General features: G+C 33.6%; 1 protein-coding gene across 2 annotated transcripts in view; it reads right to left on the reverse strand.

Moving 5' to 3' along the window:
- Nucleotides 1-4,887: 4,887 nt before the first annotated feature.
- The window catches only part of PCDH11X (protocadherin 11 X-linked), a 154,863-nt gene continuing 146,159 nt past the window's right edge, over nt 4,888-13,591 (reverse strand). Inside the window, exon 5 of one of the 2 annotated variants that reach the window (XM_053891437.1) lies at nt 4,888-4,992. In XM_053891437.1, the coding sequence (XP_053747412.1) occupies nt 4,984-4,992 (9 nt within the window). In that variant the 3' untranslated portion in view covers nt 4,888-4,983. Of the gene's footprint in view, nt 4,993-11,114; nt 11,235-13,591 lie in introns of those variants that run through there. The other variant, XM_053891436.1, reaches the window with a different exon arrangement.

Raw genomic sequence — 13,591 nt, forward strand, 5'->3', positions numbered from 1 at the left:
GAATCAACAATTTAGCTTCAAGTATGTCTAAAAATTAATTAATCAAATATCTCAAGGCACACACTCACTGCAATGCATGAAATTCCAGATATTAGAGGTAACTCTCATTTTATTGGAAGGCCAGGTCTCTATGGCAAGGCTGTATCCTCAATAATATATTCCATAGATACCCCTTTCTCCCTGCAAGATAAGTAGGAATAAACATTGTATTTGATTCTTCATGTTTCATCATTTTCTAGTACATTAAAGAATAATGGAAAAAGTCTAACAGTAAATGTAGGATAGCAAGGCAAACAACAATTTTGAATTCAATACTAACAAAGAGGAACTTATTTTTGGGTCTTTAATTCAGTAGAATTTTCTGGATAAGGACCTCAGTTTTTTCTTTGGTTCATAAGGGTAAACTAGCAAAAATTTGTATGTTTGACAAAAATATATTAACTTCAAGTATTTTAGAAAACATTAGGCTATATATATAAAATGTTCTTTTTCTAATTAAATACCATTTACACTACATACCAGATTAATATTACTCTATGAATGTTTTATATAATTAGAATTTAATTTATATATTTATTTAAAATTTAAAATATACATTCCTAAAAGAGAGATTCTTATAAGTGTAATGATTTATTCTCTTCATTGTGTAATGAACTAAGATTTTAACAATAGAATATTGTTGGGGAGCCTGGGTGGTTCAGTTGGCTAGGAATCCGACTTCGGCTCAGGTCATGATCTTGCAGTTTGTGAGTTCAAGCCCCACGTTGGGCTTTGTGCTGACAGCTCAGAGCTTGGAGCCTGCTTCGGATTCTGTTTCCTTCTCTCTCTGCCCCCCTCCTGCTTGCATTCTGTCTGTCTCTCAAAAATTAAAATAAAAGACATTACAAAATGTTTACAAAAATTATTATAATGTGAGTGTGCTGCCTCAAATTGTTTTTATCATAAAGTTTAAAGATTCTCTGTAACTTTCTTAATATTTTCCAGTTTAAATTAGCTATTGCAATTTTAGAATCAAATTATAAATCTATAACTTCTATAAGACACAATGCTTGTAAATAAATTTTAATTGTCTCCAGTTGAATATACTCTACACATGCATCTATTACAGTTTGATTGTATGTTATGGAAGATGAGGCAATATTGAGAATAGAATTATTAATTTCAGGTTGGAGCCAGATCATGGAAGATCTTAAATACAAGTCCAGGAAATTTGGACTCTGTTTATTAAGTGATGGAACAGATAAAACTACCAAAAGATTGTGATTCACAAATCACTCTAAATTAAATACAATCAATCACTTTAAAATTTCTACTTCAGGGGCATGTGAGTGGCTCAGCCAGTTAAGCCTCTGACTCCTGGTATTGACTCAGGTCATGATCTCATGGTTCCTGAGACTGAGCTCCACATCGGGCTCCGCACTGACAACATGGAGTTGGCTTGGGATTCTCTTGCTCCCTCTCTCTTTCTTCCCCTCACCTGATTTCTCTCTCTCTCTCTGTCTTTCTCTCCCTCTCAAAATAAACATTAAAAATAAAAATTTCTAGGGGCGCCTGGGTGGCTCAGTCGGTTGGGCGTCCGACTTCGGCTCAGGTCATGATCTCGCCATCCGTGGGTTCGAGCCCCGCGTCGGGCTCTGGGCTGATGGCTCAGAGCCTGGAGCCTGCTTCCGATTCTGTGTCTCCCTCTCTCTCTGCCCCTCCCCCGTTCATGCTCTGTCTCTCTCTGTCTCAAAAATAAATAAAAAACATTAAAAAAATAAATAAATAAAAAATAAAAATTTCTACTTTAGAATATTTATTTTATTTTTTTCCCAGAATTCAGAGTCTTTATTTTAATAGTGGTTTCTCCATTTCTTTATTCTTGGCAAGTTAACAAGTTTTATAAATATCATAGTTAAATTTAAAAAAATATAACCTATATAAAATAAGTTTCTGATAATAATAGTGTAATTTCTCTTTACTTGTTTCATCATACATAACTATGACACACTAAATAAAGATGACATGAAGATTTAGCAAAAAATATTAAAAATAAATATTTCAGCGAAAAAGAAATGAGCTAATAATAATGCAGATTTTTCTAACAGAAATGTGGTAAAGCACTAGAATTTCATAAATTGAAATATACATTAAAAATCCATTTAAAATCTGTTTATCCAGTACAATTTTATGTAATTTTTACTAAATAGTATTACCAGAGAAACTCGTATTTACATGTATCAAGTATCCTATGTATCAAAAAATATTGTGAAACACATGATTCTATGCTTTGCCTAAAATAAACTACAAGAGCACCTGGGTAAATCAGGCAATTAAGCATTGGACTTTGGCTCAGGTCATGATCTCACAGCTCATGGGTTCAAGCCCCATGTTGGGCTCTGTGCTGATAGCTCAGGGCCTTGAAACTTCTGATTCTGTATCTCCATCTCTCTTTGCCCTCCTCTGTTCATGTTTTCTCTCTCTCTATCTCTCTCTCTGTCTCTCTCTCTCTCTCTTTCTCTCTCAAAAAGAATAAAATAAAACATTAAAATAAACTACAAAGTATTCAGGATAAAGTCAAAAATAGCACATTATGAAACAATTTCATTCCTGTGAGAAGAGGCAGCTTTACACAGGCCTATTCAAAACAAGTCATTACAAATTTTGCTCTAAAATATGTATCCATGTTAAGTTTGAGTAGAAATATGATTGCTCTTAGATAGCTAAAATACTTTTATGGAAAAAAATAATTTTAAAATGACATATTAAAAAGAAAGATAAAACTATTTTGAAAACTTAGATGCTGCCATCCACAGCTACTTTGGAAAAATAATAACCTCTCCTTTCTTTTTTCTTAATTTTTTTAATGTTTGCTTATTTTTGAGACAGAGAGAGACAGAGCATGAACGGGGGAGGGTCAGAGAGAGGGGGAGACACAGAATCTGAAGCAGGCTCCAGGCTCTGAGCTGTCAGCACAGAGCCAGATGCGGGGCTTAAACTCATGGACCGTGAGATTATGACCTGAGCCAAAGTCGGACGCTTAACCGACTGAGCTACCCTGGCGCCTCTGACCTCTCCTTTCTGATCCTCTGCTTTGTCATATTTGCTAGCTAATATGTTGTTAATATATCTCACCTTCTAGACATTCACAGTCATAAGAAACTCAATGTACACCAAAAGGAAATGCATTAACAATATTTGTGTGGCATTTTATATGTTGAAAGAATGCCCTTAAAGATCTTGCAGTGTTTTGCTAGTTTTAAAAAGTTTCATTTGATATAATGAAAGAAGGTGTAAACATTTATCGTGGCTTGCTGATTTTAAAGGACAGTAATTCAGGCTAAAAAATTGAATTTAGCAATCTTTTTGATGCCTTACTAGATTCAGACTCTTACTTTGTATTGCCTAACAAATAGTTGAAATCTTCAGTTCAAGAGAGACCTTGGAAACTGTTATGTCACATCTATTTCCTGATTTGTCTGTAAAGATGGCACATTAGATGATTAGTTTGTCAGTTCTAAGGTAATATCATTCTTCAGTAATGCATGTTTTATAACTTCTCCTGTTTTTGGTTTGCAGAGAGTCAGTGCCCAGTAGTATCCAGACATTTAAGCCAGTTTCATTAAAATATTATCTCTGGAATATACATTTTTTTTAACAGCATCCGTTAATGACATGCAGTGTTCCAATTAATCTAAAGGACTGTTGATCAGCACATTGGCTTTTCTGTCTCTGGTTTTTCTATATACATCACCATGAAAAAGTTTCACTTTTGAAACTTTCACAACAATGAAAATAATAACACTTATTTTTTTTCCATTTTGGGGACTTATTAATTTCCAAAGACTACTTAAATTGGGGAGAGAAGAAATTAGAAGTTGTAAAGGATCGACACTAATATTGAACTATGATATACACTCATTTTATAGGTCCAGACAAAATGCCTTGTTATTTGAACTTGGTGATTTGCATACACAATGAAATATTAATATAGAAAAGCTCCAGTTGTCTTGTGTGGAAACATTCATACACAGATTTAAACAACTTAATAATTCTTCATATAAATGTTCACCCAAACAAAAAAGACCATTTTCATGAGCTCTAAATATACACAATTTGACTTCCTAAAATAAGTTACATCTTAATATTGGCATTTGCAAACCTCACAGAGGACATTATATGATGAGCTGCAAGAATATAAAAACATCCAGGAAGAAAATACTGGAAAGATTTTGATATCAGATCACATTACCCTGTATCATTGTCTAGTTTGGAAAATTCAGAAATATCAAATGTACATTTTGTTTATTGTGAAAGTACCTAACCTTTATTTAAGATGTCACCCTCACCTTATTTCTTAAATTATTATTACTTGGTGAATTTAAAAACGTATAAAGCAGCTAGGCTAGTTTAAAAAAAAACAACAAAACACCATATATCGTTATGAGATAAAATTCAGAAAAATCTATCATAAGAGTTTGATATTGACCTCATACAACTATTACTAATTTATAACTTATTTTGGGAAACCTAAAAACAGAACTAAAGCCAGCATATTTTGTAATGTTTTGAAGGTACTTATTTTTGTTTCAGAAATTCCAAATTAATAAAAATTCATTTTCTGAAATTCAAACACAGCTTTTTATTGTTTTGTAACTTTTAAAGATATTTATTTGGAAGTAAAAATCACAAAATTCCAAAAATACTGTAAGCTAATCCAATCTCATAAGCATTTGAGCTTTCCTTTGTTGGTACTACATATGTATGGCCATTTCAATAATTATATTAGGTTCACTCTACTTCCCAGGTCCAGGGGAAAATCAATTACCCTGTTATTCATAAAAAATAAACAATCCATCATTTGAATGAAAGTGTTTGTGTTTGATGAGCTCATTAATTGGTACCTTCAAATACAATTTGTGTAAGATATTACATGTTTGTCCTTTTTTCTCAAATATTGAAAATGCATACTTACGTGGCAATTTTATGCATCCATAATTGTCTTCAATATAGCTATTGAACAAAAGAAGTGATTCAAAATTAAATAATATAAAAAACAGTTAATTTACATTACAGGGCTGGAACTAGGTTGAGGTGAGGTACCTAGGGCACAAAATTTAGAGGTGCTCACTCTCAAGTTCATGCAAATTACTCTGATAGTGAAATCTTGTCTCACTGTGGTCCAGACCTGACATATTAAAGCTTACATATAGAAAATTAATCATTTTTATTACTTTACTTAAAAATATTATTTTGATTTTATCAGAGTAAATACTCATACTTGACTCAACAAAATGAGTATTATAGGTAGGTATTTTCACTTAATATAATCAGTACACTTGGCACAAAGTATACCAGTATGTTCTTGTATACCAACCACTGAGATACAGATGCACATAGGAGTAAAGAGTATTTTCTCAAAAATAATGATTTATTGCCACAAAATACAAATCCCTCTGTTTCATGGTCCATGAAAGTGGAGTTTCAAAATCTTAAAGATGAACTGAGTGCTCAAAATTTGAATAAAATGAGACAATTTGTGTCAAAGGAGGATGGAACCAAAAGGAAGATTGATCAGACTCAAGTACCACTGATTAAAAAGGATAGATCCATTCTTTTTATAATCTTGAGCATTATAATGCTTTAATCATCATAAATGTTATAATTAAAAAGGAAGAATAGTATTTATAGCTGCAAGGAAAATATCTCATATAGAAAACAAAGGCAGTTAATTAGGCCCACCTATAAAATATTTCTGTAAGTGGAAGGGGCATTATAGATCATAAGAGAAAACAGACTTGGAAACAGGTTCATAAAAGACTAGTCAAACCTCCTGACTGCTACCTCATTCAGCGACTTTTTTATAAGACATTAACTTACCTCCGTGATTCACATCACTCAATTCACTTTTGTTTTACCAGTGATAACGCCAAGAAGCATACATAAAGATACACATACACACACACACACACTTCAAATAAATAACCTGGACACATCTTGAAGCTTCACTTAAAATCTTCCACTTTATTTGACTGTAGGATTCTAATATAGCCATTGTTAGATATTATCTTATGCCCAAAAAAATGTTTAGAGCAAACATGTGCTAACTCAAGCAAATGACGTATCACAGAGGCACAATAGCAATTTCTCTCTTCCTTCATAGGATTACTAAAACTCCATTAAGTTGATATATTTTTAAGGCTCATTTAGGTCTATCTATACAAAGATAGTTGATTTTGTATTTATTTCTGAAATTTGTAAACACATAAGGACTTTGCATGTTCATTCAATATGAAATAGTGAAACTAGCTAAGTCAGAGTAATTAAGCTTATCTCTAGAGGTTGTTTTGAAATAATTAGTTGAATATGTATGTTGAGAAGCAATTATGGAAACCAAATGATTCTGGATCTATTAAAATGGGGAGTCTAATCATTTTATTATTGCCAAAGCTAAAAGTAAAATGGTTTCAATTAATTAGAGTATGGAGATGTATAGTAATAATTCCCACATTAGTACATTTGACAATTCAGTAATTCATGTGTTATTTCCTTGCCAGTTTTTTTTTTTTTTGTTTTATGGGTATTTGACCATTTAAAAATAATTATATATTTTTGTTTTGTGGAATTTGCAGACAGTTGCCAATAGAGAAACACAATGCAAGTATTGGGTGGGATGTGAAGAATGACGAGTGAGACAAATTATTTCATATTTGTAGACCTCTCTGGGACTCAGTTTCCTTATCTATTAAAATGAATGCTACATTAGGCTTTGTGGTTATATAATAAGTTGCCACACATTTAGCAGCCTAAAACTATTCATTTATTATCTCACAATTGAATAAGTTAGAAGTTTAAGCAAGCTTGATTGGGTTCTTTGCCTATGGTATCATCAGGCCGAATTTAAAGGGTTTGCCAGGCTTGCTTTTATCTGGAATCTCTGAGAAGGAATTTGCTTCCAAACTCATTCAGGTTTTTCAAAACAATTAGTAATAAGACTAAGGTCCCATTTTCTTGATGATGTCAACAGGGATTACTCTTAGTTTTTAGAGGCCACGCTTAGGTCCTTGGTCCATGATCCCCTCCATCTCTGCAGTGAAAATACTTCCCACATTTTGAATCTCTCCCACATTTTGAATCTGTCTGACATCCTCTTCTGCTACTAGCTAGAGAAAATTCTCTGCTTTTAAAAAGGCTTATGTAATTAAATCAGGCTCACCCAGATAATCACTTTTTTGATTAACTCTAAGTCAACTGATTAGTAAATTTAACTGCATCTGCAAAATTCCTTTTGCCACTTAATGTAACATAATAACAAGCATCTCATCATATTCACAGTCCCAGAGTTTAGGACATATATCTCGAGAGACGTGCATTTTGGAATTCTGTCTATCACAACTGTGTTGGATGAAGATGACCAATTCCGTTCTAAATATTCTGATTTTAACATACTGGTCTCTGGATGTAAAGTAGACTCTAGATAATTCATTATATGTACCATTAATTTTTCTGGGGCTTTTCATTTTATTTCTATCTCATGTAAAAAAGAAAAAGAAAGAACGAAATATATGATCATGTGTTCTCTGGCTAAGTTATTGAGAGATTTAGTCCAACAGATAACTCTGAAAGAGGTAGGAATAGTATACGCCCTCCATTACTAATGAACAGCAATTTCAGTAAACTCCAGTGTGTGAACAAATATTTAAGAAAAGACAGAGAGGAAAGAAGAAGCATCCCATTTACATTAAACATGGTGTTAGTTACACTCATCTATGGGGGTCTCCTGATTTTGTCTTACATTTTATAAAACAGATAAAAGTGGTAAAGAAATAACTAAAGTGAATAAAGTTGTCTTTTCTGTTGACAATGTATTATATTTGACGTTTAAAATATTAATTGAAAACCATCAGTACTTGGGTGCTTTGGTGGCTCAGACGGTTAAGCATCTGAGTCTTGATTTCAGCTTAGTTCATGATCTCTCAGTTCCTGAGATCACACCCCACATCGGGCTCCATGCTCACAGTGCACAGCCTGCTTGGGATTCTCTCTCTCCCTCTTTCTCTGCCCCTACCCTGCTCACACGTGTGCTCTCCCTCAAATAAAAAAAATTAACATTTTTTTTAAAAAGAAGGGACACTTGGGTGGCTTAGCCTGTTAAGCAGCCGACTTCAGCTCGGGTCATGGTCTCATAGTTAGTATGTTTGAGCCCACTGTTGGGCTCTGTGCTGACAGCTCAGAGCCTGAAGCCTGCTTCAGATTCTGTATCTTCCTCTCTCTCTGCCCCTCCCCTGCTTTCACATTGTTTGTCTCTTTCAAAAATAAATATTTAAAAACTTAAAAAAAAGCATCAGTACTAGTTAAGAACATGGCAGCTTAAAAACCTATATTCATCTATTACGATAAATTTAGGTCAAGGTGTGTGTGTGTGTGTGTGTGTGTGCGTGTGTGCGCATGTGCATGGGTGTTGAGGGTCTAGTGTACTTATATGTTAATGTGTACCACTGGTTGCTGTTTGTAGAAATTTACAAGCCAGTCAGAAAATAAAATAAATACCAGGTTCACCCTGTCTCTGTCTAAAAATCAGCTATTTAAAAAACCGCTAAAATCAGTTTAATAATTGATCATGTTTTAACATTATTCAGTGAAAATAGTTCGGTAGTACACATAATTTTATACTTCCACTTGCTCTAATAATTTATTTTATTTTAAAGGTAGAAATTCACAATGTACATTGTGAATTATTACTTGGGAAATGTCCAGTATTCTCATTAGCACTTTAATGCTGAAAATGCTTTTCTAGCAAAATCATTTTTGATTTTCCTTAAAGAGACTTCTCCTTCTTAGAAAAAAAGAGTTAAAAAAAAGAGCATTGTTAAACTGATAGTAGGCAGAGGGCAGGTGGGTGGGAGGTTGGGAAAAATGGGTGAAGGGGAGTGGGAGATACAGGCTTCCAGTTATGGAGTGAGAAAGTCATGAGAATAAAAGACATAGCAAAAGGAATACAGTTAAAGGTGTGGTAATAGTGTTGTATTAGGACAGATCATAGCTACACTTCTGGTGAACATAGCCATAGCATAATGTACACACTTGTTGAATCCATGTTACATACCTGAAACTAATGTAACATTGTTTGTCAACTCTACTCAAAAAAGAGTTCAAGTAAGGAAAAAAAATGAATTTTAATACTTGTTCCAACAGTAGTTTTGTGTTTGATTTTTATATAGGGATTTCCCTCTCTGCCCCTCCCCTTCTCACGCTCTGTCTCTCTCTGTCTCAAAAATAAGTAAACATTAAATTAAAAAAAAAAGGAGGGACACCTGGGTGGCTCAGTTGGTTAAGCATCTGACCTAGGCTCAGGTCATGATCTCACAGTCCGTGGGTTTGAGCTCCGCATCGGGCTCTGTGCTGACAGCTCGAAGCCTGGAGCCTGCTTCAGATTATGAGTCTCCCTCTCTCTCTGCCCCTCCCCTGCTTATGCTCTGTCTCTCTCTCTATCAAAAATAAATAAACATTAAATTTAAAAAAAATTTAAATAGGGATTTCATGTGTCTGTTAGCCATCTGTATGTCTTCTTTGGAAAAATGTCTTTTCATGTCTTCTTCCCATTTCTTCACTGGATTATTTCATAAAAATTTTGTCACTTTCTATGAATCTAACCAAGGGTATGGTTCTTCATTGATTTAATGAGTTCTTTTTGACTACATTAAACAAACAAATATTTCTTGAGCATATGTGCTGAAAACTGAACTAATTATTGAGGATAAAAAACTAACAAAGCTACTGTATCCGCCTTTGAAAAGCTGAGTCTCGAGAGTAAGGTTATTAATGAGCAATGTTTCAAATATGTGGATAAGGATTCATCTAATGGACATATGTTTGTGTTCAGTAAATATCATCCCTGTTTGCACATCCAAATCACCTGTGAAGTGGATGAAAAATAATGAGAGCTAAGCTTCAATTCACACCTACTCTATAATAATCTCATGGGAGAGATTCTGACCTCCAAATGCAATTTTAATGCACATACATTCTTGTGAATCACTAGAGAGTGATCAAATAAAAGGTCACTTTTATCAAAATGGTTAATATACTGAGTCATTGATCAATCACCCTTTTAAAAGACAAATTGAAAATGCTGAATAATCTTCAATATATAATTGCTTATTAGATAGCTTAACTGCCCATGCTGAAAATAGAACACAAAGATTTAAATATACTATTTTTTTTAAAAGAAGAGTCAAATATATCTCTCCATTTTTGTGGTAAGTTAACGTCAACTTCTAGAGCTATCTGTGAGCTAAAACTATTTTCTCTACTACAAATAACAGCTACTATATAAAAAGTACTTAATAATGATAAATTATCTATTAGGTCAATTTATAACTGACAAGATATGTACAATAAATTTCTGGAAGTAAAATTACAGATTTAGGTACACATTACCAAAGTTTACTTCTAAAAGCTGTTCATTTACATACTGCCACAAGTTTCTTTTGGAGTTTCTCAGTAGAAGATAACAATTAATAACAAATATTAGTAGGACTATATTTACCTTTACAATATTTGTTATTTTCCTCATGTTATTGTTTTGAATGAAATGTCGAAAACAATTTTAAACAAATAGCCATTTAAGCTTATTACTGATTTTAATAGAATCTTCTCCAGTGTTTCTCTCTGAATTATGCTGGCTGTTAGGTCAGTGCACAGAGAGATTTATATTCAATAAGGTTCATTATAGCATTGCTTATAATAGCATAAAATTGAAACATGCAACAATGTTTGATACCTAAATGCATTATGGAATATCTATATAATGTAATGTGTAAAGGCATCAAACTTTTTGTTTTAAAAAATAAAATTTAATAAAATGAAAAACAATGATTTCTATTTTACAAAATAAAAATCATTGAAATATATACATAGAAAATATTGGGAAAATATGCACTAAAATTACATCATTGAGTTGGTTAGATTGTAGGTAATTTTTAAAAATTTTCTTTTTTCTTTATTTATTCTTGATCTTCCATTATGATCCTTCATTCCTTAGCCAATTGTCTCAAAGTATTTTTCATCATACTTTCTTATTCAAAGATTATACACATATTGCATTTCAGGAATGTGCCTATTCTAGGAATACAAAAATCATCCTCTCAAACCACTGAGAGTGGGTAGAATAAGATTTTACATAATTATTATAAGAAGGAAGTTGGTCAAAGAAGGCTTCATACAGGAGCTTGAGCTGAGTCACAAAAAAGTCCCTGGAATTTAATCATGTTAAGAGAATGTCAAAGAGCAGACCTCCACTAGAAAAAACACAAATGAATTTGCAAAGACTAAAAACAGCATCTTGTGTAATAGAAAACTGCAAGCAACTTGATATCCCTGCAGCATAAACTATGACATAGAGAGGGATAGGTGAAATCTAAGGCTGAAAAGTAAGCTGTGACCACATCATGGACGAGATATATGATGAATGCTAGTCAAGCAGCTATTGCATTTGCCCATGTGAAAGATGTAGAGTACCCTAAAACAGGAGAGTGGAGTAGAGACAGGAAGCAGTAAATGCTACTATTGTGTGTAAGAGTATGGAACGTGTAATTTTTAAATATTTGTATTTAAATACCAGCTCTAGTGATTATTAACCTCTGTGACATGTGGCAAGGTACTAAATGGTCCTAATGCTTAGCTTCATTTTTCATATAAGTGACCAAGAAAAATAGTTCCTGTAATATAAGAATTAAATGAGGTATTCTTTGGGGTGCCTGAGTGGCTCAGTCAGTTAAGTGTCCGACTTCGGTTCAGGTCATGATCTTGCGGTTTGTGAATTCGAGCCCCACCTCAGGTTCTGTGCTGACAGCTTGGAGCCTGCTTAGGATTCAGTGTCTCCTTCTCTCTGCCCCTCCTCCACCTGTGCACATGCTCTCTCTCTCTCAAAAATAAATAAAATTTTAAAAAATGAGGTATTCTTAAAGTTCTTGGCACATGTCTGGCATATAGTAAATTTTCAAAAAATATTACCTGCTTTTATTTGTATTATTTTAATAATATTTCAAATTTAAAGTTAAAAAATTATTGAATCTTTGGAATGGGGGAGGGGGCAGGAGAGAAGAAAACATAGGATATTACCTACGTTTTTAATTTGAGTGATTTGAGTGAATGGTGACTTCCATCAGCTGATAATAGATAATGGGCCAGATTTGAGAAAATGGAGTTGGAGGGGATTGATCCCATTTGGGGAATGTTGAGTTTGAGGTTCAATGGGCCACTGATAGGAAGATGTACATAAGGTAGTTTTTTTTTTTTTTTTAACGTTTATTTTATTTTTGGGACAGAGAGAGACAGAGCATGAACTGGGGAGGGGCAGAGAGAGAGGGAGACACAGAATCGGAAGCAGGCTCCAGGCTCTGAGCCATCAGCCCAGAGCCTGATGCGGGGCTCGAACTCACGGACCGTGAGATCGTGACCTGAGCTGAAGTCGGACGTTTAACCGACTGAGCCACCCAGGCGCCCCAAGGTAGTTTTATATATCTGTCAAAATTGCAGAGAAAGCCCAGGGCTATATATGGGAATTATAGCTCATCAGGATATAGGCCATATATGAAAAAAAGGAGAGTATAAAGTTATGGGAACAAAAGATGAAGAATGTAACTCCAAGAAAAACTAAACTTAAGCCATGGACAGATGATGCAGTATACACACACACACACACACACACACACACACACACACACACACAAAGAGATTAACATCATCAAATTGGAAAGGAATTTCAGCATAGAAGCCAAGGATTAGAAACTCAAAAAGAATAAATGAATGAGAAAAGGTGTCAAGTGACACAGAAAGGTATGCAAATGAAAAAATAGCCTTTGAGTTTAGCAAATAGGAAGCCACTGCTAACCAGATGAGGAATGTGGGTAGTGAGCTAGAGGCTAGATAACAATGTTTTGAAGAATGAATGGGAATTGAGAAAGTGTAGATTAGATGGTAAATGTAATTTTCCCAGTTGGTAAGGATTTGCAAAAAATAGTGTTCTAAGAATATCAAAACTCCTTTAGTCTGGTATTTATTGCTTCCACAACTTTGTCTATAACATAGCCCTAATATATCTTTCTAAATTTATCTTAAAGGCAACTAAAAACCCTATTGCAAAGAAATGACCTGGGCTTTGCTCATTTAATTCTTACTGGTTGGTAATTTTATTTCCTCTCTATTTTCCCAAATTTTACTTTAAGGACCAAAACATGTTCAGTCTCCTCCATGAGTCTCTTCATTCTACTCTAGTTCACTGTGGCTTCTGCCTCTGATTTTAAGGATGTTAGTAGTTGCTTTTATTTTATCTGGGATGCTTGGAATATTATCAGTTATTATAACTGAGCTAAAGAAATATTTCCCTACTCATGAAGATGTCCATTCACTTTACAAAAATATGCAAAATAAGTAATACATTTTTGTAAACCATCATCAACTAATATAGAAATATTTTATGGTAATGTTGGGGTCCCAGCATCCTGATATAAGACGATCTAGCAAAGATATGAAAGATAAACTAACCAAAACAAAACTTCTCTTAAAAACAAGAACACTATTTTCTCAGAATATTTTTCTTTGAAAGAAT

The sequence above is a fragment of the Panthera pardus genome, unplaced genomic scaffold, assembly GCF_024362965.1.
Source record: "Panthera pardus isolate Hobbes unplaced genomic scaffold, ASM2436296v1 HiC_scaffold_27, whole genome shotgun sequence".
NCBI classification, from domain to species: domain Eukaryota; kingdom Metazoa; phylum Chordata; class Mammalia; order Carnivora; family Felidae; genus Panthera; species Panthera pardus.